This window comes from Gobio gobio (genome assembly GCF_949357685.1).
Source record: "Gobio gobio genome assembly, chromosome: 2".
NCBI classification, from domain to species: domain Eukaryota; kingdom Metazoa; phylum Chordata; class Actinopteri; order Cypriniformes; family Gobionidae; genus Gobio; species Gobio gobio.
This window is the reverse complement of record NC_137098.1, coordinates 22,308,321-22,336,034: the sequence shown is the minus strand read 5'-3', so window position 1 is coordinate 22,336,034 and position 27,714 is coordinate 22,308,321. Positions and strand designations below refer to the sequence as shown.

General features: G+C 37.7%; 2 protein-coding genes across 2 annotated transcripts in view; both read right to left on the bottom strand.

Annotated features, from left to right (window-relative positions):
- The window catches only part of col25a1 (collagen type XXV alpha 1 chain), a gene marked incomplete at its 3' end in the record, with an annotated part of 823,527 nt that overhangs the window by 641,811 nt on the left and 154,002 nt on the right, over positions 1-27,714 (bottom strand). The gene's annotated exons all lie outside the window — the stretch shown is intronic.
- On the bottom strand, positions 2,892-4,822 carry LOC307139291 (uncharacterized protein; the record flags this gene model as incomplete). Its single annotated transcript, XM_079838187.1, has 5 exons — positions 4,591-4,822; positions 4,392-4,486; positions 4,204-4,302; positions 3,853-4,120; positions 2,892-2,991 (listed from the first exon to the last, which is right to left on the bottom strand). The coding sequence occupies exons 1-5, from the start codon at positions 4,716-4,718 to the stop codon at positions 2,892-2,894; spliced, it is 690 nt and encodes a 229-aa protein (XP_079694313.1). The 5' UTR covers positions 4,719-4,822.

Genomic DNA, 27,714 nt, shown 5'->3' with positions numbered 1-27,714 from the left:
CACTGAAGTCACTTGAGCTGAATATTGACACTATATTGGCTTGTTAGAGCCGGTTTACAGCATAATTTGTTTTGAACTTGTTACTGAAGCTGCTATGAAACAATATATTTTGTTGTATGCATATTCTTTCTTTCTCAAACCTTAGTTTTGATTTCTAAGTGATCAATTTATGTATAAGTGTTTTCACACATGATCATTGGCTGTATGGGTCCTCAGTAACTTAATGTGGCATTTAAATGGCAAAAGTTATTCTTGTCTCTATAACTTATGGCTTCCTAAAGACACGTTTATGGGTAAATAAAATATTAATAATATAAATAAAATGTATCAAAACATATTTTAAATATAATGAAGTCATTTTATTATAGCACTCATCAGATGTTCCTGGAAACAAAACAGAACAGTATAAACAAACTATTCAACAAACTAAACACCAAATTACAAAAACATTATTATGTGAAAGTGAATAAAGTTGTGTGTGTGTGTGTGTGTTTTCAGTTATAAATATGTGCTGTGTAAATTAGCCTATATATACTTTTAGAAATTATATATAGCCTAACTTTAAAAAACAAACAATAACCCATATAGATAAATTATAATAATTGTATAATATTAAGCATTCACTTAATATACATTGTAACATTAGGCTACTTTACTCTAGCACAGTAGTCAGTTAAGCAATTAATTAATCTTATATTAATATGTATGTAGCCTAGGCTACATCTAAAGGTAAGTCTGCTTTAAAAAAAATATATATTACACTTCGACATGTACAGAATGTGCGCGTTAAGAAACACGTTCAAATGTGTCTTCTTAACATGTTAAAACTGTGCGTCGACTGTGCGTGTATGCCTGTTACACGACCAGAATGTACGTGTCTACACATACAAAAGAAACACGTAAAAAATTGCTGCGTTGACGCGGAAAACAGTGCGTGTTGAAACCGTTGAAACCATAGACCGTAAAAAACAGTCATAAGTCACGCGTTTCGTATAAAGAGATTTGGCCCCGGGCGCGTTCCATAGTAGAGCCCTAGCCCAATGACGTGCGAGGTCGAGGTCATGGCCATGACGCGTAGAAGACGAGCTTTAAACTTTTTTTTTTTTTTACATTTCCTATGTTTTTTGCTGCTTTCCTTTTTCGCGATCAACTATGACAGGACGCCATCTTCAACTCTGCATGGACGCGACCAACTTTTTCGACTAATTTTCAGGAGGCTGTCTTCGTCTTCACAACTCCGAGGCAAACTGCAGGCGCTATGAACCAGAGCATGGGTAATGTAACGTTACGATTTAAAGAATATGCTTTTATTCAGCTGTATAAGGAAATGGATGCGTTAATAGATCCGAGCTTAAAACTGCACATTTTGCACAGACTATCCTCGCCTCATAACGAAGCCGTGACCTCTTATCTGCTTGGAGCGATTTCCGCGAGTCCAGATTTAACCGCTGAACACGACGAAATTGTGTGTAAGTAACTTCTAATGTGTTTCTCATTCCTTGTTTAATTTTACCGTGACTGTTTTTATTAATACCAGTCTCATGTAATTGTTTCCCAGCTGCCTGTAAGACGTATTATGAATCGACACGCCGCAGCTTCAGATACAAACAACCTGAACTTACATCGCAGGCGGAAACTGCGAAGTTTAGCTCGGAGTTGATCAAGAAGAAAAAGGGTAAGATTTATTATATTAGATCCGTTTTTTGTCAATGTGAGTATTTTTCAGGTTGCTTATTGTCTTTATGGATTGTATTACAGTTGCTGGAAGCGAGAGTGTGCTGGATGAGGTGGACATTTGGAAGTCCGCGACCATTGAACTCATGTTTGACGAGGAAGACGCATTGTTGACGGGGTGTCTGGATGGATTGTGCGGCCACCGCCCTCTCGCAGCCTGGAGCACGCCGAACTTTACATTACATTATGAGACATTACTGCTGCACTGTACATAGTTGTGTGTTTAACAATAAAGCTCTTTCTTTGAATAAACAGCTGTGTTTTATAAATGAAGCCCTTTCTTTGAATGAACAGCTGTATGCTTATAAATGAAGCTCTTTCTTTGAATAAACGGCACTGTCCGTATAATTTTCCTATATATTCCTTGATGGTATGAATACTTCATAGCACAATAACATTAATATAAAACAAATTATTACAATATAAATTATATATTTATTATTATTATTGGGGTTTACATTTATAATGAGCCAGGGGGACCAATAATGATTGGTTTGCAGTGATCTGCCAACCAATCACGAGGGATTTTTCTTTTTTAAATGTAGTGGCTTCAGCCAATAGTGAGTGAGTAAATTCAAGTCAGGCCGTTGACTCTCTGGTTTCGCTGCTATTCATATGCTAATTAGAGGCGTCGCACCTCCGCGCGGTCTCTCAGCGGGGGGGCTCTCCACCTACGTCATGGTTCGTTTACGACAATTTGTGGCACAGACGAACGCGACGTTCGCTGCCTCTAAATTGTCGAAAACTGCCGAAAATTAGGGAGATTTCCGGGAGTATACAGGCGTTTACGGGGTCGAAAATCCCACTTTTCATGCAGTGATACCGATGTATTTTTTCCATAAGTCCGGCGTTTTAGTGATTATAGTTTGGTAACGAACTAACAAGGCGATAAGCCTCAGCGTGAGCTGATATTAGGCTAATGTAGAGTTAGCTCTGTGTTGGGCTCAATGCTATATGGAAGAACTTCGAAGAAGCAAGATAATTGAATAATTATATTACCGTGTGGTGAACCTATAAGCAGTGCACGTCGCTCTGTTTTATGTTGGAGTGCAAATAGCCAAAATATCTCCAAATCACTGAAGTTGAGTGACCTTTCTTGTCAACGATATCTGTGTCCTCCGAGCTGGTCGTGAGCGCTGAATTTTTTTCACTATCACTCATTGTTCTTGCTCCACTCCACTCCAATCCTCCAAGCCTGTCAGCCTGTCAGCCACTGTGACTGTCAACAACGCCGTGTGCGGCACCCAGAAGCCCGGTCTGCACACCACATGCGCAGCGTTACACATAGCGCGTAAGCATTATATCGAGCATTTATCAAACTCTTGTTATCATTTATCGAGGAAAATTATTTCGCGATAATTATCGTTATCGTTTGACTCTAATCTTTCCCTTTCAGCATCATCAGTTTGAAAACTTAACTATTCAGTTAAGCTAGTCAATTCTGCCTGAAAGTACTCAATTTGCTCACTTGATTCATTCATTGTAATTGTTCTCCATGAACTGGCATTGTAAATGTTTTAGCAAAACACTTTAGTACATGGTTACTTAACTCCTACTCTCAGATCAAAAACCCTTGTAACTATTCACCACTGTCACTGCATGAAAAGTGGGATTTTCGACCCCATAAACGCCTGTATACTCCTGGAAATCTCCCTAATTTTCGGCAGTTTTCGACAATTTAGAGGCAGCGAACGTCGCGTTCGTCTGTGCCACAAATTGTCGTAAACGAACCATGACGTAGGTGGAGAGCCCCCCGCTGAGAGACCGCGCGGAGGTGCGACGCCTCTAATTTGCATATGAATAGCAGCGAAACCAGAGAGTCAACGGCCAGACTTGAATTTACTCACTCACTATTGGCTGAAGCCACTACATTTAAAAAAGAAAAATCCCTCGTGATTGGTTGGCAGATCACTGCAAACCAATCATTATTGGTCCCCCTGGCTCATTATAAATGTAAACCCCAATAATAATAATAATAAATATATAATTTATGTTGTAATAATTTGTTTCATATTAATGTTATTGTGCTATGAAGTATTCATACCATCAAGGAATATATGGGAAAATTATACGGACCGTGCCGTTTATTCAAACAAGGGGCTTCATTTATAAGCATACAGCTGTTCATTCAAAGAAAGGGCTTCATTTATAAAACACAGCGGTTTACTCAAAGAAAGAGCTTTATTGTTAAACACACAACTATGTACAGTGCAGCAGTAATGTCTCGTAATGTAAAGTTCGTCGAGCTCCAGGCTGCGAGAGCGCGGTGGCCGCACAATCCATCCAGACACCCCGTCAACAAAGCCGTCTTCCTCGTCAAACATGAGTTCAATGGCCGCGGACTTCCAAACGTCCACCTCATCCAGCACACTCTTGCTTCCAGCAACTGTAATACAATCCATAAAGACAATAAGCAACCTGAAAAATACTCACATTGACAAAAAACGGATCTAATATAATAAATCTTACCCTTTTTCTTCTTGATCGACTCCGAGCTAAACTTCGCAGTTTCAGGTTGTTTGTATCTGAAGCTCCGGCGTGTCGATTCATAATACGTCTTACAGGCAGCTGGAAAACAATTACATGAGACTGGTATTAATAAAAACAGTCACGGTAAAATTAAACAAGGAATGAGAAACACATTAGAAGTTACTTACACACAATTTCGTCGTGATCAGCGGTTAAATCTGGACTCGCGGAAATCTCTCCAAGCAGATAAGAGCTCACGGCTTCGTTATGAGGCGAGGATAGTCTGTGTAAACAAAATGTGCAGTTTTAAGCTCGGATCTATTAACGCATCCATTTCCTTATACAGCTGAATAAAAGCATATTCTTTAAATCGTAACGTTACATTACCCATGCTGTGGTTCATAGCGGCTGCAGTTTGCCTCAGAGTTATGAAGACGAAGACAGCCTCCTGAAAATGAGTCCAAAAAGTTCGTCGCGTCCATGCAGAGATTGAGTTGAAGACGGTGTCCTGTCATTGTTGATCACGAAAAAGGAAAGCAGCAAAAAACATCAAAAAAATAGTTTAAAGCTCGTCTTCTACGCGTCATGGCCATGACCTCGACCTCGCACCTCATTGGACTAGGGCTCTGATATGGAACGCGCCCGGGGCCAAATCTCTTTATACGAAACGCGTGACTTATGATTGTTTCAACCTTCAACACGCCCTGTTTTCCGCTTCACGCACAGTTTTAACATGTTAAGAAGACACATTTGAACGTGTTTCTTAACGCGCACATTCTGTACATGTCGAAGCGTAATATTTTTTTTTTTAAAGCAGACTTACCTTTAGATGTAGCCTAGGCTACATACATATTAATATAAGATATTAATTAATTGCTTAACTGACTACTGTGCTAGAGTAAAGTAGCCTAATGTTACAATGTATATTAAGTAAATGCTTAATATTATACAATTATTATAATTTATCTATATGGGTTATTGTTTGTTTTTTAAAGTTAGGCTATATATAATTTCTAAAAGTATAGTTTGTTGTATAGTTTGTTTATACTGTTCTGTCTCTGTTTTGTTTCCAGGAACATCTGATGAGTGCTTTAATAAAATGACTTCATTATATTTAAAATATGTTTTGATATTCATTTTATTTATATTATTGATATTTTATTTACCCATAAACGTGTCTTTAGGAAGCCATAAGTTATAGAGACAAGAATAACTTTTGCCATTTAAATGCCACATTCATTTACTGAGGACCCATACAGCCAATGATCATGTGTGAAAACACTTATACATAAATTGATCACTTAGAAATCAAAACTAAGGTTTGAGAAAGAAAGAATATGCATACAACAAAATATATTGTTTCATAGCAGCTTCAGTAACAAGTTCAAAACAAATTCTGCTGTAAACCGGCTCTAACAAGCCAATATAGTGTCAATATTCAGCTCAAGTGACTTCAGTGTTGATTCAGTTCAGTTGATTTCAGTTCAACTGTAAATTCCATGTTAATCTTGAGTACCTATAGAGTAGTGTTGCATCCGTCATATCTCTGTAGAGTCTTTAGTTTGATCATATTTATAACGCTGTACCGATTCTTTTCGAAAACACCCGAGCTCATGCAGGCGTGCAGAGCTAAAGAGTCACGGACACACACACACACACACACACACACACACTACATCATGACATTATCCCTGGATAACTTTCGATTCACTATAAATGCCACCCAGTTGTGCATTGTGTAGTTAGATATATGCAAAAACAACATTTTTGGAAATAGTTAAAATAGTTTTGCACAAAGTGTTGCTTTTGCAAGAGATGTCTGATGTTTTGTGTGTAGAGTTACAAGAAATGGAGCCATATTTTCAGAAATTGTGTGTAAGCAATTAGATAAAACTGTAAATGAATCCAGTTTATTTTAGTTCAGGACTCATAGTCCAGGTGTTAGTAATCTGTGCTTAATCTTTGTTCCAGGCAACAATTTTTTAACTCACGATTAACTAGATTAAGGCCTACTCTTGGCATAATTTAAACCCTGTCCAGGAAACCACCTCTTGAAAATCTGCATTGATAATTCATAAAATGTGGTGTGAGCTCAATTTAAATGACAATTACAGAAAAACACAATCTGACTTAACTATAAACACACAAACTTGTACTTTTCACATTTATGATTAATAGCCATTTAAAAAATCATTCACAGTGCAGGGTGGAAAAATTAATGTTGGTATGTAAACTGTATGCTTTACTTGATTTATTTGTGTGCTTTGGTTCATTGTCTTGTTGCATCACATAACCTCTCTAAAGGTTGAAGACATGAACTGCTGTCCTGTATTTTTTTATTTTTTTTACATAACATTGGTTATCGCTAATGACATACAGAGTAATTAATCTACACTGTGAGCCCGGACAAGTTGAATCTACTTAAAAAATTGGAGCAAACTGGTTGCCCTAAAAATTTAGTAATGTGTACTAAAACGAGTACATTTTACTTAAATTTAAGATAACATTTTAACTTAAACTTTAAACTTGTTTTAGTCAAAAAAATTCAGAACCTAGATAAAACTCCCCCTGCTGCTACTCTGATTTGCATTTGTGTAGCTCACAGCATGTTCATTTACATGATAAAGCCTCCCCTAGAATTAAGGGGAGGGGGGGTCATGGGGGGACAACTGCCAAGCAAGGCCCACGTCAATTTACCACAATTTACGGCAGTTTTCGGTGTTGCCTGCAAATTGCCGTGCACAGTCGTAAACCTGAAGTTTCACGGCAATCTACAGTGTCACATACTGACGAAAATCCCACTTTTCATGCAGTGTGTGTCACTTGTAAAATATAAACCACAATTAGGTTGAAATGATAAACCAATTAAAGCAATATATTATAAACACCCCTTTTTTCTTTCTTTCTTTTTTTTTAAATGTCCATAAAGACAGAGGTATCACAGTCCGAAATGTTGTTGATTGCAAAGCAGTACTCTTCTGCTTAAGACAGCGATGAAGTCAACAAACAATGTTCTATGAATCCTGTAGAAAGGATCCTTGCAAAGCTACGCGGCTAAATGTTGCCCTCTACTGTTCGGGTTGCTGTACTTCCTTGGCTGTGACAGCTGCATAACGGCAAGCCTCGTCTCTGACACCTTCTCTCTCCAAGCGATAGCCCCGCCGCGATCGTGCTTTCTCTTAGTATCCGACGTCTCTTCTCTACGTGATGCATCCGCAATCTTGCTTCCTCTTCCCATCCAGCCGATGCCGTAGCACTCTTTAAGCTGTCGGCTGTAATGGCGTCACGTTTTCACTATTGAGAATGAGGAGATACATCATGGTCGCTTGCTGTCACGTGACAAATTGGGCGGAGTCTGAGCCTGTCCACCCTTTTGGGATCCCACGCTATCGGTTGCCAGGGCAACATTGTAAGAGCGATACAGAGATCAGAGCAAAAGACGGCTCGAGGAATTATCATTGCGGCGTTTAAGCAGATAAATTACGAGAAAACTTAGAAGAAATGGAGAAGAAGAGGTCTCTTACAGGGAGAAACTTACTACCAGCGCCAAGCTGAGGTATTTAGAGAAGCTGGCTGATATCAAAAACGTTGGCCTACGAGCTGCTGCGGCAGAACTCAGAACTCTTTACCACCTTGCACTGAAATGTTTCTATAAATATATTTCCTGTGCATTTTGAATAATAAATAAATATATCTCCCCACTATCCTGCAGCAGTCCAGTGCTCGTCCTCATTAGCAGTGTTTTTCTCTTACTGATCATATTTTATACCTGTTGAGTTTACATTTTTAAATGAATTTGACTAAAAATTAAAATGATCGTTTGTGTGCGCTGGTGCTTTTATTCCAGCCTTCTTAAGTAGAATGAATGCTCGGTACGTGCCTTAAATGAATGTAATGTTAACAATGTTAAATATTGAATTAATCTTAAACAGTAATGCACACAGTAGAGGAAAATGACAGTCAACTAGGCCTACCTTGAATATTAATTAAGCGTTTTGGGCATAAACATGTTTATAACATACAGTAAAATGACTGACAATGAAAAATGACAGAATAGTGATCAACATGTTTAATAAAAATAAATAAAGGTTCGCATTGATCAAGTGTCTCACACTTCAGCATCGCGATCATTAGTTTAGACCATGACTGACACCCTGTGGTGAAATAATGGCGTACGTTTACCAGCCGTTGCTCTCTCAGATCGGCTTGGATGGATTAAAACTTCATGTTCAGTTGAGTTTGGAAAACTATGTACATAATAATCATCAGAATATCTCTTCTCCAGTTTCTGTCCAAATCCATTACCTGGCGGGCATACCCCCAAAATGGCGGAAGGGGGAGGATGCCGTGATATTTGGGGGCGGGGCGCTGTGTGGTGACGACATCTTCTCATTCTCAATAGCTGCACTGGTCTAATAAAACAATGGCCATGCTTCATACAGATGTCTTCTCTGTTTATTTTTGTCTCTCTCTCTCTCTCTCTCTCTCTCTCTCTCTCTCTCTCTCTCTCTCTCTCTCTCTCTTCAGTAGACACCGTGAAAACTACAAGACATAAAAACATAATATTCAAAATATGCATTTCTTTCATCCAGTGTCTACAGATATTCAAATGAACGTCACAACAGAAATACGATCAATAAACATCATTAACACATCACATTGCACACATAAAGCAATACAAAACAACACCATAGACATTATGAAGTATACAAAGTTAAATTACTGTGTGCGCCTCTCAGACAATGCAGACAAAACAATTATCTTCAGGCTATATATAATTTGTCCGTGTTCATGCTCAACCTTGCCAAAATCACGCAGACCCGCTCCCAACTCAACCGGGTCATGTGACACATTACGTCTCCTAAATCCCACCCCCAACTTCAAACATTTCAAAGGGGATACATTATAAATATATTTGTTTTTAAATTTAATGAACTCAAAATTGAAATGAATTTATAACAAAAACATAAATACCCATCTCAACAAAAAACATGTCCTTTGACAGTTACAAAAGCCACATTTCTAGCATATATTTAATGTACAACATATGCTCTCAATGTCAGATGCGTAAGGGATAATGTACATCCAGCCGGTTGTTCGGTTGCCTTCTTAGGTCTTTAAACACAACGCTTCCACGGAGAAAGCAGTTCCTAGCAAGCGGCAAGTTCAAACTAGAAGGAAATTTAAAGGGTTCATTACAGTCATACCACTTATTACACTGCATTTCACCACATAAATAATTATGGAAATAAGAGATATTGTTTGGAGATAAAGCTTTTAAAATGGTACCTGTTTGTTATTTTATAATCCATTACAGCGTACAAAATAATCAATTGATTCGAGTTTTAATATTTCATTAGCTCACCAAACGCAAAAAAAAAAACAATTCTAGCAAGCAGATCATATGACCATTTTAGCCCGGTTCTGTCAACTGCATTGGCTACCTATTTAACACTGTATACATTTTAAACTCTTGCTGATTACTTATAAAGTCTGGCCCGTTGATAATGCCTAAGATATCAAAATCAACTGCGGGGGAAGATTATTATTTCCTATTTATTGGCCAAACTGAGGAACAGTCTTCCTAGTGTTGTTTGGGAGACAGAAACACTCTAGATTAAACACTCTTTAATCTGGCATACAAAATAACACACTATAACATTTCTATATTTCAAATCCCTTAAAGGATTGTTAGGCTGAATACATTTGGTAAAATGGAACCTGGAACACTTTCCATAATACCCGATTTACTTGTTACATTGTAAGAGGAATGGTATCTATGCTAATATTAGTTTCACTGTTTCAGGAGATGCAGATAACTTGCTGTGTGCTGAGCCATTTGAAAAAAATTCTTGACCCTTAAGAAACTTTAATTAATGCTGTTAAATAACAAATATGCTTCACAGGTAATTTTAAATGAATAGCTAATTACATCATTGACATACAAATTTTTAAGCCTGTACAAATACTAGAACTTGTGAAATAATGTAAATAATTGGGAACCATGTAATAAACAGTACACATTTAATGTATCTATTATAACTTTTATGTTGTTTGGTCGCTTGCGGTTGTTTCCTTATAAAGGTCCAGAAAATCATCAAGTTTTTCACAGGTGTGATGTTCTTTTTAAATATGATGTCATTACTTTGCTGTCTTGGCACCAGCCAATCCCTGCATTGCTGATCATGGTTTCGAGTATCAGTATTTGCCCTTCCAAATAAATAAAAGAACACACAGTAATCTCTGACAACTTAATCCAGATATTTTAATAAAATCTGCAAATTCGTTTGAAGAACTAAATTAGCCAGAGATCAGTAATCACAATTAGAAGATCTAGCTGACCTCTAGAGGTCATTACAGCTGGTTCGGGTTCATGAACGTAATTTTGTATTAAGTTTTCAGGAGCAGGATTAGACACCCTTACATTAACTAATTTTAACCAACATAACCATATTGTAAAGTGTAATCAATAATTCAAGCCAGGAAAATATTTGTGTAGTTTCACACGCACATAGTCATCCATTAATAAAAAATAATATGCCCACGGAAGCACCTGACAAGACAACTGTGTCTTAGCTGAAGCCTGAGAATGTGGCCTAAGAACTCTCATACGCTAAAGCCAACGACCTGCCTCCTATTTCAAAGCATAGTGAACAAGGCTCCAGTGTCCTACAAAGATATCTGAGCAGTGACCTCTGCTCTCTACAATTACTCCCAGAGCATTTCTACCTCCAGCACTTTCATCTGCCATCTCACAACCTTTGACTTCCCTGCATTTTTCATGCACTATTCACTCTCTGAGATCCTCAATCTTATATATAAACCAGCAACAGTTAAAAAAGCAATTTAAAAAACGCACACGTGCCTACAGTCATATATAATATATCAAGTTGTAAAATTAATGAAGTAAAATTAAGCAATTAAAAATAACTGCTGTGTGGGATAGTTTAAACTGAAAGGATGACACGATTATTTGTAAAATATGCAGTACCATAGAGGTAGACACCTATCTGAAAGCCAATCCTCCTGCACAGTGCAGTTATGTCTTTAATGCTCAAGCTCTTTAAAGGGGATGTCTAATGCTATGTCATGCATTCTGGCTTATTTACATTGTTAAAGAGTTGGATTCTCATGCTAAACATGGCCAGTTTAAATAAAAACTAGTTGGATATATGACAGAGTATTTTCTGTGCCAAATACACACCTTTAGGGTTCATATAAGTTTAAGAACGTTTTTTCCCGAGTATGGCCCTGTATGACGTCATAAAGGGCGGAATTCCTTGCATAGGCATTTCTCCCGGATGAGCGTGTGAGCACATCAACCAGAGCGAGAGCAAGAGCACGCCCATCAACGTGCTCCATTCATTTCAGAATAGCTCGAGAAAGATTTGTCATTTTGTTTTTAGACAACGAAAACAACTATTTCACCAAACCAGTGTGTTTTTGGTTGTAAGTGAAAGATAAAAATGTTCAGCTTCTCAAAGAACCCAACATTAAGGGAACAGTGGATGCAGTTTGTTTTTCCGGGGCAGCAATGTTATGCAAATGTGTTTGTTTGTTCCCGACATTTCGGTGACGAATGTTTTATAAACAAGGCCCAATTCGACGCTTGACACTGGAGATCGTTTGAAACTGAAAGATGGAGCGGTCCCAGCGATAAAAGGTTTCGGTCATGAGTCGGAACAACAGACGGTATGTAAAACTACATAAAATGTCTGTTCTGTTGACAATCAGCGAGTAAGTGCATATAATGTTAACAACACAAACTTATAGTGAATCAAAAGTTATCCAGGGATAATGCAATGATGTATTGTGTGTGTGTGTGTGTGTGTGTGTGTGTGTGTGTGTGTGTGTGTGTGTGTGTGTGTGTGTGTGTGTGTGTGTGTGTGTGTGTGTGTGTGTGTGTGTGTGTGTGTGTGTGTGTGCTTGTGACTCTTTAGATCCGTCCACGGCACGCCTCCAGGAGCTCAACTGTTTTCAGAAAGAATTGGTACAGCCGTATCTATCTTTTATCAATCTGATCAAACTTAAGACTCTTCGGAAATATGAATGATGCAATACTACTCTATAGGTACTCAAGATTAACATGAGATTGGCAGGAAAGAGTGTGTGTTATGTCCCCTTTAAAATCTTGGCAATTAATGTTTTTTATATTTCATCAGCTACAAAAAAAGAATTTTGAAAGTTATACTTTATACGATACTTTCCTCTTTGTCGTTATGGTTAGAGTTGTGGTCATTTATAATTGCACACTGGTCTGTTATTGCAGGGACATTGCCTTTGCATTTTCACGCCACTAAACATAACATGGAACAAAACAAACTTTGATTGGTTGCTTTAGATGTCAGTCAAACATCCTCTTGTGCGGTCCTTGACCAATGAAAGTTGCAATAGAGTCCAGACCTTATATCGTCAGTCTGAAGTTCTGGCTACGCGAGACTAACGTTTACCCATCAGCATTTTAACATTTTTTTTTTTTTTAAAAGGTCCTCGAAGATCCAGGACAGAAGCTATAGTTTTGAGTGAAGTAACAATATGAGTTGCACGCATCACAGTCCATTCACTCGTTGTGAGGATATCACATCCAATTACAATTATAGGGTATACCATCATTTTATATGGACATATTTGCTTAAAATTCTGAGCTTTAATAAAATGTAATTGACAAACAAAGACTACCAGAAAAGCATAAATCCTGAACTGTCATTATAAATATTTAAATAAGCTCAAACATCTTAGTGCATGTTAACCTTCATGGGCCCAGTTATCCCATCAGTATGTCTGAACATCTGACACTAATGCCAACTCTGGAAAAAGTATAGTCCATGCCAGGTCTAGAGTCCACTGCTTTATGGTTGTAGTGCCAGACTAACCTGCCTTACCCTGTTCCTGCTGGCAAGAAGTATACATCAAGAAGTGTAATAAGCACCCTAACCCAGCAGGTGACATTCATTATAACTGACAGCAGGGTTGTGTTTCTGAAAGTTGGGCCTGTGCTAGCACTAGGGTCAGTGATAGAGCTTATAGTGAACATTCAAGGCCAGTTAACAAACTAAAGAATGTGCTACAGCAACTGGAGGAATTCAAGCTGAAGTTCATGCAGAAGTCCATATCTAAGGTTAATAGTCAATGTACATTATTTTGTTAAGATCTGTGCATGGAGTCTACCAGTGTAGCTTTTAAAAACGCATATACACTACATTAATTACTTACCCTTATCCAAACATCATAGTATCATGAATGGCTTACTATCCACTGTAAGGCCGGCTACACACTGCAAGCGTGGCGAGCTGCTGCTGCTAGGTGACGTAGTGGAAGGCCTATACTTCATGTTAAACATAAAATATATAAATATATATTTTTATAAATATAAAGCCTACTGATACAGCAAAGACAACGTCGGCACTCGGCAGTATTGACAGCCAAATAGGCTACAAAATGTTTTGTTCTGTATTGACAAGTGCAATATTTGAAAATCGATATTATAATTTTTTAAGAATTACAATTATATCTGCATTTATGTCAACCTAGAGACTTTCAAACGTCAAAATGTAAATTATTAATATGCATTCGTGTCAAAATGACATATAAAAATATTTTCCTATTCTATTTTGCCTGGAAACGCTTCCAACACGCTTGCGTGTCGCATGAAAAATAGGCGTCGTTTCTATTTCTAGCATGCACGCGTTTTCCGTGCGGCTTGAGCCGCGCCTGAGACGCGCGTCTCACGCAGGCAGAGTGCACGCTCTAACCTGTTAACATGGGAGCCGAAATAAAAACGGACACGCCACGCAGCTGAGACGCTCACGCCACGCTTGCAGTGTGTAGCCGACCTAAGAGGTCTGTAATTGATAGTCGATGGAGTTTTATTTTCAGCAAATCATTCAAATGTTATGTGTCCTATCTTTCCTCTTTCACTTCACTGTGATCAAGGCTGTTAAACACCTCCAGGAACACCATCAAAAAATTCCACTGGCCTGGAAAAAAGACAGGTGCTTCATTTATGAAACACAGAGATCAATTTGCACACCCTAAAAAAAGGATGTTCTTAAAAGGATTCAATTCATCTGCATTGTTAGAGGACTTGAATGTACAACAAAAGATGATGCCATGAAAATAAATCGTTTTACATATCTAACTGACATGGTTTATTCACTGGAAAATGCTTTGATCTGGACGAACAGTCATTACTATGAATCCTCATGTTCTGGCTGTTCTTCAGTAGAAATACTAACTAGCTCCAGGAGTGGAGAAAGTCCATGGAACATATTCCATTAATTGTTTTTCCTCTGAAGTTTTTTTTTTTTTTAACTCTGTGTTTTGATGTCTCTTCTGCACTTTAATACTGTCTTTTTCTCATATTTCTTTTGTCCTCCTCTCAGAAACATGTCACTGATCGTGGTTAGATGCATTTTTCTCGGTATACACAATACCTTCTTCAAGAAGGACTTGAGGCAAAAAGAGAGAAATATATGAGAAATAAAAGCTTTTTTTAATGTAAAAATTACTCAATATAGTCGGACGAACAGCTTATCGTGACGACTCGCACTGAGGAATGCAGCGTGTGAACGTGCTTACGGCGCGCCCCCCTTACAAGGGAGAGTTGAGAAAAAAGCTTTACAGAAATAAAGCTATAAAAGGCTTAAAATAAGTAAAATCTGTAGCATAAACCAGCGAAAAGTGAGGAAATATGCTCAGTAACATTATGTAGAAAAGATTTAGAGAAAAAATACATTTATTTAAGAGATAGATCGAGTTTTTCTCCAACACTGAGAGCAAACTTCAAATCTGCCTCCATTTTGTTAGCAACGCCCAACTTCCAACGATCCAATCAATTCCCGAAGGACGAAATCAAGCCTCGCCCTACATTTTTTTTAATTTCAGAAACCGTTTCACTCGGTTATACGTCACAATAAGGAGAAAAAGACGATCTCAACTTCCGTTTCATGCCGACTTTAATTACACACATTTGTCTAATCAAACGTGGAAAATAAACTAATAACTATCACTAATCATTTTAATTTGATATAAACCGTTTTCAGATTGTTATAGTTCAATTAGGCTACGTTTAGTCACAGCTAGTTTTCTTCCCGGTAATACAGTATGTAGGGTTTGTTTCTGGTGGGATACTCATTAGTGGCGCTCTCGGTGCTCCTAGCGCGTAAGTTGTGTTCCTTCGGTATTGCTGACATTTTCATCAAATAATATATGTCGACTGCTTTGGTTAACCAAAATAATAATTTAAGACATGTTTGTATGATTGTTGTATTGGGATATTTCTGGAGGTGTGTACTTTAATTAACTGTATTTTTTAATTGTTTAAATGTAACTTATATGCTTCGATTAGCATTAGTCGGTGGATGCGCCCTGTTTTACATGTAAACATGCCTTATGTGGGTCTTTACAGGTATGTTTGGGCTTTCTTTTAAGTCCATATATGTTTAATTATATAAATATAAATAAACTAGCCTACAAATACTTTTTATCATTGTTTGTTTTTTGTACCAAGGGTGTAAAGGAAAAAGGATTCTTAGTGTATATGTTTATTAATTTTGTAATGAATGAATTGTTAGTGCATCATTGTGTCATGACTTTACTTCAGGGGGCACGGCATTACTATCTCATGGTTAACTTACCATACACTAACATCAACTCATGGCTTGTTAATGCATCATTGTGTCATGACTTTACTTGAGGGGGCACATCATGATTAATTCACTGTTAACTACTTATCAAATTCAGCTCATGATTTATCATAAACTTACTATCAAATACACATGTAACTAGTATAACTAGTATTCAGCCCAGTTAAGAGAATGGACAGTATCATCACGGCCTGTGTCTGGGTGAAGAGAGAACTGTACGGATCCCAGCAGACGATCCCTCACTTCCTGACTTTACTGCATGTTTCCTGTTTGGTTATTTTTTGGTAACTGATTTCTCAGGAACTGTTATAAGTCACAGTAGGTTTAGTTTGATGGGAAAGAGAGTATCACAAAACAGACTGAGACCTTTTGAGATAAAATATAGCAGATTTAGTATTTTCTATGTTTGATAAGGGTGATCAGTGAAAGTAATGAACAACTATTCCTGTGGCTTTCAGTAATATTTATGATGAAGCTTCTGATAAAAAATGGTTTAAATTATGACAATAATACATTTTAAAATTTATTTCAAAGTCACAATATTTGTAATTCATTCTTAGAAAGCCTGTTTGATTTAGTTTACCCATACATGTTAATTAATGCATTAATTATCAAACGTACTAACATGTATTAATGCTGCTGTTATTCATGCATGAATCATTATGACTCCTGTCTTAGTTCATGATAGCTCCTCATTTGTTCATGATTAGTTCATATCTTCACTAATCATGAGTTCATGTTGAATTAACCATTAATTAATGTATTAATACATGATTATTCATGTACTGTTATTGTAAAGTGTTACCCATATGTCCATCTCATGATTTGTTTTTATTAGATTAGATTAGATTAGATTAGATTAGATTAGATTTAACTTTATTGTCATTACACAAGTACAGGTACAAGGCAACGAAATGCAGTTTAGGTCTAACCAGAAGTGCAATAGCAGCAAGTGCAGGATATACAATGGTTGCATAAGTGCTGGATATACAATGGTTGAATAAGTGCAGGACATGGATATGTACTGAATATATATAGAGATGCTTATTACTATAAACAGAATTTACAGGTGAATATGTACGGTGAATAAATATACAGATGGCTATCACTATAAACAGAATTTACAGGTGAATATGTACTATGAATATAATATAATATACAGATGGCTAATACTATGAACATAATTTTACAGATAGAGGTATACAATGTTATAGGGTTTGGTCTGTGTTAATTCAATCTCTGTTGGATTTATGTTTCAGAATTGCATACTAAATGGTTAACGGAAATCATGGGTATGACATGTTTGGTGTCTACGAAGTTGTAATCTAAAGATTTGAATGATCGTGTATAAGATATGTCCAACCTGATCTCACAGAATTCCGTGAAATGAACACGAGTCCCTTAACTCCAAATCCGTGGCAGTTTCACGGAATCGCCGAAAATTCCGTGATAGGTCCACGGAAGTGATTCCTATGGAAGTCAATGACAGTATAAAGCAGACATGATTTTATGAATATTTATAGGCTACTTTTATATTTTGGAGCAACTAACTCCACTCCTACCCTAAACCTACCCACTCTCAACAATATAAAACACATAACAGGCAAATACAAGTACAGTCACAGGTATTTATTGCAAAAACTGACCAAAAACAGTATAAAAGTATTAACTCATGTTGCATTCCAAGTCTTTTGAAGTCACACGATGTCTTCATGTAAAGAACAGAGTTGATCTTAATGTTTTAATCGCTAAAATGATGATCCCGTCGCTCCGTGAACACACTCATTCATATCTCATTCAAATAATACACACTACTCTTTAGTGTGACGCAATCTGTCACGAGACACACGAGAGCCAATGGCATTTTACAATCAAAGCCGACGTAATGACGCAATTGGTCACGAAACATACGACAGCCAATGCTGTCAAAGCTGACGTAATGTTTCTCCCGGCGGCAAATTTGAAATGTATTTTTGATCTTTGGCGGATGGACTCGACGCTGCTGATCACTTTTGGGGATTTTCTTCACACAAATTAATCGTTTGGCCTCAGAACACTTGGAATATTTGTACTTTTGGAATAAATTGTGCATGCAGTCGTATCTGCCTGTTATATCCTGTTTTTTATAATACACAAATGGGTAGGTTTAGGGAAGGGATTGGGTCACGTGTTCAAAACGTGTCTAAATACTAAAAATTTTTTTTTTTTTTAATTTATGCTGGCTGATTAAATCGAGAATCACACTCCATGTCATAATGGCAAAAATCCTAGTTTCATGATGATAACCATGCCCAACGCGTCTGTATTCTGTCATTGACTTACATAGGCATCACTTCCGTGGACCCATCACGGAATTTTTGGTGATTACGTGAAACTGCCACGGATTTTGAGTTAAAGGACCCGTGTTCATTTCACGGAATTCTGTGAGATCAGGTTGGATATGTCGATACCTGTGCAACATATTAGTATTACAAGAACCTTTAACAGTTCCTTCAGCAGCAACCAATCAACAAAGGATCTGCTTGAGACAAAGGATCGTAAAACGGTCTCTCTGAAAGCCCGAATACGATTGGCTCTGTGACTGAAGAGGCGGTGACCTCTTGCAGACCTTTTTAAGAAGCGATGCAATCTCTTCTCCCTCTCTCTCTTCTCTGCTTCCTGGCTGAAACAACACCTCATCTCGGCCGGCCAGATAAGGCCTCCACACACAGCCTCACGTGTGTGTGTGGGACAGGAAACCCGATGCCACCACACTCAAACTCTGCACGCCATGTGCAACTTCCTTTAACGGAGTCGAAGCAACCACGCAAGCTCATAATTTCTTCTTCAATCAATGCAGAAGAATTTGACTGCCACTTCATCGGACGTAACCATTAAAGCTTTCTCCTGCGATTTCACCTCGGATGGTCTTCTCAGCTCAGGCTAAATGCAAGTAAAGTACGAAACAGAAATCGCTGTGTAGTTAGTAAAACTGTAAACCCCACTTTGTCCAGAAAAAAGAAGATTATTAATGATGGCTCTTCCCAAAGGTTTAGACTCTCTGCATAACTTCATCCATCTGTTCTGACCCTTTTCCCTCCAACCACTTTAACCTTATCTCTTGTCATGTATGTATTGTGTATGTATGTTTCATGTTAGTTTTAGTCTTGTTCCGTGATTTAAGTGATTAAAGTTTGTGCACAATATATGTTTGGTCCTGACTCCCTGCCTGCAAACATATTGTCCCTTAAATTATCGATCTTGCTATGCGCTCTAAGCACTTAGGTAAATTCAAAGAAAGAATTATTTTTCTGTGGCCATGAAAAATATCCTTTTCTAATAATTAATTAATTATCAATACTGAATTGATTGAATGATTGTAATGTTAATGTAGCTACATCAAGTTAATCTATTTAACTGATTCAAATATTCATAATTAATCATAATGAATAATCATAATGAGTTATGAATAATTATTCATATTTCCCCTCAGAGCTAATTCGCTACAGTAGTCCCTATTGTTTCTGTTAGTTTTTTACTTGTCAGGGGCCAAACACAGGAGGTGCATAGTCCATATTGTAATGGTTGGTTTTCGTATTAGGGACCATGCACTGCAAGGTGTGTAGCCTCTATTGTATCTGTTGGTTTCTTTTTTATTATCTTCTTTATTATTATTTTTCCCTAATGGCTTATGTCAGCTATGTGAACCATGCATAGGAAAATTATGACATTTTGCTGGTGCTCCTGAATCTGACCAACTTTGGGGGTTTCCAGGACCAAAGGGTACTTGGAGGGTACTTGCCAAATTTGGGAACAGGATAAGACAAATCACCTGTCCTCCATTTTTAAATGTATAATAAACTGTGATTTTTTTATAAGCTTTGACACATCAACACAAAATTTTATACACATCATTGCCAGCGTGTTTTTATATACCTGGAGACTTTGAATACAGTACCACCTAGCATTCAGATCATATAAGGTTTTCTACAAAACCACTTTAATGTAACTTTTGAAAGTGATGTCCGATATTCACATTCTTGTCACAGAACAGTTGTTGACAATACATTACGCTACTGAATGTTTCAGTGTGCGCGCGAAACCGCATGTGATGTGCAAGCTATACGGCAGGAGTCTTCAACTAAAATTGCTTGAGGTCCAGTAAATGAACCCTCGTCACCGGCCGAGGTCCGGACAATTATATACCTAAAAACAAAAATGTATGTTTATTGCCAGACTAAAGAAATTAGTGTAGATAGCATTTGTTCTTAATTGAACAAAATATAATATGTTCTCATATGGACAAAACATGTCTGTTCATATTGTTAAGGCAAACATAGGTAATCCTTCACAAAATGTATCTCATTTTGTTGTTGTTCTGTTATGTCCTTTAAGTTGCTTTGGTACAAAATATCTAAATTCAACAAGTAACCATGTCTGACAAAAATATGATGAACTAAAAATGCCTTCATCTCTAAATCTGCACTGAAAATACATTCATTTCAACATTATAGCAACTAAAGTGCTTTTTCCTGCTGAACTGAGATAAATAATAACAGTCAATGAACGCAACGGATCAGAAAATCAGAAATCTCATAACACATTTTATGTTCATTCACATGTATAGTCTCTACTTAACTAAATGTATCTAATATTGAACACTGCTCTCTTCTGTGCTTCAAATTGCACTGGTAAAATATCATTAGCAATATCATTCAGAAACACAAACAGGCAAAAATAAAGTGCCACCAGTGATGGAAAAATTTAAAAGTGCAAGAAACATTTTATTTAATGTTTCCACTTTTGACAACCGCAACAGAATCAGAGCAAATGAGACACACAGGCCTCGTACAGAATGCAGGAAGAATAAATGTGATTTTTTTCCCACCCATTCATCACGGAAAACTCGGTTTTCAGCGTCAACTTTCCTAATTTTCGAAAATGCCATTGTTTTTGCACGCTGCTTTCTACTCTGGTGCGTTCACACCGGACGCGAATGAAGCGTTTCGCGCGAGTGATTTAAGTCAATGCAAAGACACGAATAGACATTCTGCGGCGTGAATTAAGCGGCGTGCATGGCGCGTCATTCGCGCCCGGTGTGAACGCACCATCAGTCTCTTCCTCACTGCATGCGTGACCGCGCGTCTGAACGTAGCAACAGTGAGCATAGTAACGTTAACTGTCGTCGCAACCCGTGGCGACATAGGACCCAAACGGTTCTACTGAGCTGCCTGATATAAATGTGAATTTTTTTTAATGGCATGAGGCATATTTATTTCATTACGTCAAAAGGCTTCGCGGTCTGGATGGACGCATCTCGCGGTCTGGATTCGGACTGGAGTCCGCTAGATGGCGACCCCTGCTATACAGTCTGGGCTCAGTGGCTCAGTGGCTCAGTGGTTCATGTAGGTTGTCTACAAACTGGAAGGTTGGTGGTTCGATCCCCGGTTCCAACTGACCAAGTGCCGAGGTGTCCATGAGCAAGACACCTAACCCCAGCTGCTCCCGAAGCGAGCTGGATGGCGCCTTGCATGGCTGACACCGCCGTCGGTGTGTGAATGAGTGTATGAATGGGTGAATGTGAGGCAAATGTAAAGCGCTTTGGATGGCCGTAGGTCTGTTAAAAGCGCTATATAAATGCAGTCCATTTTGTTTCCTTTTCATGTCTTGTATTTTGAAGTTGATCACAGTTATGGTTACTGTTGGTCATTAATCATTCCCTCATGTGATCTTGTCATGTGCTTCCCTAGTCTCTTGTGTCATGTTGTCAGTGGTTCATTGTCTTGATTGTTCACAGGTGTGTCTTGTTTAGTCATTAGTCCTTGTGTATTTAAGCCCTCATGTTTGCCATGTTCCCTTGTCGGCAGTAATGGCGCTGGAGTGTGGAGATGGTCAGCAGAGCTTTGGCACTGCAGCGCAAAGATGGTTGGCAAACAACTGATTTGTGGGTGGAGAAAATTATGGAAGGAAGGGACGTAGATAGCGGAAGTGATTTGGATATGGAGGAATGTTTGATCGGGGTAAGGAGGGATCTAGAAATGGTAATTGGACAGTGGTAGAAAATAGTCTGGTGTTGGGTACGGATAGTAAAAGAGAAAACAGGGCAACCAGAAAGAAAAAATAGGTGTATAAAGTACTAATGAAATTCATTCAGAATTGGTGAGTGCAATAAACCCATTAAAACTAACTAAAGCACTGAAGGAAAAGTTAGGAAAAAGATGTTGAGAGATAATAGAATGTTACTGTTTTGCAAAGACAGAAAACAGCAAAAAACAGCAAAAGGATTAAAACAGCAACAGCTGTTTGTAAAGGGAAACAAATGTGCGAGATGCAGTGGAGATCATAAATACGGGAAATGTGGTCAGGGAGTAAAGCTAAAATGTTGTAACTGGGGAAGAACATAGTGCTGGATATGGAGGATGTAAAGTCAGGAAAGTGGCTGCAGAAATAAAGAATATCAGGATTATGTTGTATGCTGAAGCTCTTAAAAAAGTTAAGCAAGTACAAAAAGAGAACGAGCAAGGGCGACCAACAGAGATGGAGAGAAAGTGCTTTGAGAAAGGTAGAATTAGTGAGAAGCATATGATAAAAAGACAAAGTCAAATTCGTTGCATTTATGGCAGAAGTTATAAGCTGTTCAGCACAAACAGAGTTGAACGGAAAGGATAAAGATCATGATTAAGGCAGCTGAAAAATACTTGGATATTGAGGGAATTACAATAGATGAGATAAGTGAAAAGATCAAACTACAAACACGCAAACATGTGGTATATGTTAATGCTGTTGACAATTTTACAATGGAATGCAAGAAGTTTATTCGCTAATGGGCAATAATTTAAAAAGTACATTGATAAACTACATAGTAAAGTTGCGTGTATAAAATAAACTTGGCTAAAGCCACAATTGAAATTTACATTACATGAATATAATGTCATACGAAGGGACAGGAATGATGGAAATGGAGGAGGGGTAGCAATTTTAATAAGACAAGGAATAGGGTTAAGAGTAATAGAAATGAATAAATTGCAAGAATATGTGGAAATAGAAGTTTGGACTGGAACACAAAATATAAGAATAATTAATTATTACAACCCATGCAACAGGTTGAGTAGAGAAACATTGGAGACAAATTGAGGAACAGGTAGTCATAAATGAGTGTGGTGTGGAGACTTTAATGCCCACAGCACAATATGGGGAAGTGTAAATAATGATCATAATAGGAATATTATAGAAGATATGCTGGAATGGAGTAGTTTAGTGTGCCTGAATGATGGTAAAGCAACCAGGATTGATGTAGCCCGTGGAAATAGATTTAACTTTAGTATCAGAAGACTTGGCTAGGAAATGTACATGGGAAGTGTTAGAACACAGTACTACAGGAAGTGACCATTTCACTATTTGTTGTAAAATAGGATTAGAAGTGGGGTAAATAGAGGTAGTCAGTATTCTGGAAGTTTAAAACTGCTAACTGGGAGAAATTCAAGGAGAGGTGTGAAATAAGAATGCTAGAAATGAACGAGACCTATGATAACAGAGGAATATAATGAACAATTAGTTAAAGTATAATGTAGCAAAATAAGTTATTGGAAAAAAGTAAGGAATAAAAGGAAAGAAAGCAGTACCTTGGTGGACAGACAAATGCAGTGATGCCATCAAAATTAGGAACAGAATGCTTAGGAAGGTCAGAAGGTCCTTCTCTTTTGATGACCTAATTAATTATAAGAGAGCACAAGCAGTTGTAAGGAAAGTTATCCGTGCATGTAAAAGAGATTACTGGAGACAATTCTGTGATACTATTGGAGAAAAAATAGGAGTTAGTGAAATATGGGGTATGATTACACTCCACAAAAAAAAGGTTCTATATGGCACCAAATATGGCTCTTTGCTCGTAATCATAGGGGAACCTTTTTTAGTGCTATATAGCACCAATTTTGGTGCTTCAGTGGTTCTTCAGAGGTGCTATATAGCACCTTAGTCAAAAAAACGGTGAAGAACCTCTGAAGAACCGCTGAAGAACCACTGAAGCACCAAAATTGGTGCTATATAGCACTAAAAAAGGTTCCCCTATGATTACGAGCCAAGAACCATTTTTGGTGCCATATAGAACATTTTTTTTTTAGAGAGTAGGCGGATGGGAGGGATACAAAAATATAACAACTCACCAATTCTAATAAGTGAAGAAAGACCAATAATAATTGATTCTGAAAAGCAGAGGTGTTGCACAAGCCTTTGTTAAAGTGCACAGTAATAGCAATATTTCTGATGAAATGAGAAGATGTAGAGAATCTTTAATAAAAGAGAATCCTGGGTAACACTTTATAATAACTATTAGCTATGAAGCATTAGTTAAGCATTAGTAAATAGTTAAATAATTTATAAAGCATTCATAGACAACACTAAGCAGTTTATAAATACAGCTATACATGCTTTATTCTTGATTTATAATCATATCTATTATGTGTTTAATAATTGTATTTTCATACTTTATAAATTATAAATGTATCATTTCTAAATTAAGTATTACATTATTTACAAACCAGTTATTTAGGAGTTGTCAGTGGTTCATCAGATCATTTAGAAAGTGTAAGTAAAAAATTAATAAACTATTTAAATATACATTTATACATCTTATTATTTAGACATATAGTAATAGTTACTCATTGTGTTAATAAATGCTTTATTAACATGTATTTCTACTGTAATTCATGATTAATTCAGGTAGTTATAAAACATTTACTAGTTGTCAGTAAACTATTTTTGTGAGCTCATCTAAAGTGAGGACTATTTATGCCTCGTAAAGCTTTTACAAAGGGGATATAAAGGCTCGGTTCTCTGTAGGTGGCGGAAATGCACCTTTAAAGGAACACGCTGACTTTTTGGGACTTTAGCTTATTCACCGTATCCCCCAGAGTTACATAAGTCATATACATACAGTTACATACAATTTTCATCTCCGTGCGTGCCATAACTCTGTCTGGCGCACCCACCGCTAGCCTAGCAGCACAAAGACTGGAGGTAAACGGCTCCAGCTAGCCTACTGCTCAATAAGTGACAAAATAACGGCAACATTTTTCTATTTACATGTTGTGATGTGTATAGTCACAGCGTGTACAAATAACAAGGTTACATGAGACACAGCCATCTTATAAACGTATACATACTTGGGACTATATTCTCAGAAGGCGCAGCACTGCTCTACTAGTAGGAGTGCAGAGTGATTTGCTCGTAGCACCTGAGAAGCCCTGTGGTGAAGAGCAGAGAGTTCGCTCAAAGTAATAGTCAGCAATTACTAGATATTTTACAATCATGGGTGTTCGCTGTATTGTAAAGAACTGCACTAATAAATAGGGGAGAAAAGGTAATGCCATGATATAGAATTCAAATCCAAAACGCTGACCTGATAAATCTATGGCTGCTTGCTCTAGATATAGATCCAAACACACCTGTAGCCATCTTCAAGTACCATCGCGTTTGTTTAGAACATTTAACCATGGGCGACTATTTTGAAAAAATGGAATTTGCCATTTCGGACCATGAAACGTGTGCTGAAGGATACGGCCATCCCATCGGTAGTACAGACAGGACAAAGCGGATCACCTGTGGCTGCGGTAAGTGTTCCGTTATGTTTTTAGACGACTAGCCTACTGTAACAGTGCCATTAGCTAGATCTAATGTAACGGGTGGTCACTACTGTATTGCAGTTGTTCCTGTGCTCCATGTATCCCCTGTAATAATAGTATTGTGTTGTTACGAACGCGCTCTGTCACAGTAACAAATGAACGGTGCTAGAGGTAATTCATTGTCTTGTCTATCAGCTTACAAAGTTTGTAACTCCTCGTCTGTGTATTCTGGCTCAAAACGATATGGTTCTGGATTTTGGTTTGATACCAAGTAAAAATCCTCTGACAATTCCTCAAAGTCAGCCATGATCAACAGTCACGTTCGTTACTAGCTACCTAGTCACGTTGGTTTTGTTTACGGAAGTAACAACGGGGCTTCTCAGGTGCTGCGAGCAAATCACTCCTCACTCCTCAGAAGTAGAGCAGTGCTGCACCTTCTGAGAATAAAGTCCCCAGTATGTATACGTTTATAAGATGGCTGTCTCATATAACCTTGTTATTTGTACACGCTGTGACTATACACATCACATCATGTAAATAGGAAAATGTTGGCGTTATTTTCATGTATTGAGCAGTAGGCTGCTGGAGCCGTTTACTTCCAGTCTTTGTGCTAAGCTAGGCTAGCGGTAGGTGCGTCAGACAGAGTTATGGCATGCACAGAGTTAAAAATGGTATGTATGGACTTCTCGAACTCTGGGGGATACGGTGAATAAGCTAAAGTCCCAAAAAGCTGGTGTGGTCCTTTAAGTGGGTTTGCCAACTGCCATTAAAAGTAAACGAAGAAGAAGAATGTTCCCTTGTATAGTTTTGTTATATGTAACCCTCTGTTGGTGAGTGTCTGTTCATGGTTCAAGTCAAGTCTGTTCATGTTTCAAGTCAAGTTAAGTTCAAGTCATCGTTTGTTTTGTATATGTTGATATTTATAATTAAACTGCACTTGGGTTCTCACTTCAACTTGCCTCCAGTGGATCCTTCGTTACAGTCTGTATGTGTGTGCATTACAATGCAGAAGTGCATTAGTTTAGAATGCCGATTAACTTAAGTGTACAATAAGCTGTTTAAAACGTGCATTTACCCTAACAATTTTGAGCATCCAGATGGTATAATCAAACATATCTTGTTGAGTGCTCTAGGAGTATGCATTTATTTGTCATTTTAACTGTTGGAAACGGAGAGTACCAGTGGACTTCAAAGATTTCTTATCCTGTTGCGCTAGTCGACGTCAAGCTTAAAGTGTCATGGCAGAGCATTATAAAATGGAGTAGCCTGTGCAACCCCAACTGACCACTCCTTCTAATGTTGCTCTTTGGCCATCAGGATAACCATAAGCTATTTTAGTAGCTAAGTTAGCATAGCATTTTACTTGTGTAATACTTAGACTGTTAAGTATTGTTTTGGTGTGGTTATTCTCACATTGAAAGTTATCCTCTGTATCAGCACTGATGTGTGTCCTCTGCATGGCACACTGTGATAAGCTGCAAGCACCTGACTGGAAGGTTGCAAGTTCAGCTCTTATGTGGAACTACCTCAGACTGCAAGAGGTTCTGTGACCAGGTGGAACCACTTCAGACCATAAGATGTTCTGAGTATGATGTATTCTGAGCTTAATCTAACAGGCCTTCTGAATGTTTCATGTGTGTTTTGACATGCTTGTTGTATTTGCTATGCTTGCATTGCTGCTTGTAGCTATAATAATAATAATAATTATTATTATTATTAGGGTCAAAAGAACAAAGCAAAGGAAGTCAGTGCAACCCATAGAGCTGTTTGCAGGAAAATTATGAAATTTGGCACACAGAGGACCGTCTAAACATTAACAAAATAAATTTTGCTCCACCAACTGTCCAAATTTGCAATCATGTTTATGCTAATAACATTTGAACCGTAAGGGCTAGAGAGAAAAAAAAAATTGTATTGTCTTGTATAGTGCATCAACTAATTCATGGAAGGGTATGCCAAAATGGATACGAGGCTGTAGCATATTCAGAACTAACTCGGTACAAGAAATCACAAACATGACCTGAGGCTACTTGCAGAGTTTCGGCACAGTGGCACCTGGTGGTCAGGGGATATGAAAAACTGCTATTAGTAATGGATCCAATATACTGATACACATATGTGTTTTCTTTCTCAACTGTTTATATTCACTTAAGAAATAACTGATTATATTTACAAGGGTACTCACCAATACGGGAATTTTTATTTTTGCTTGAATATGTCTGTTCAAGCACAAGACGTCAAAGATAGCTCAATTCCGTATTCCGTAT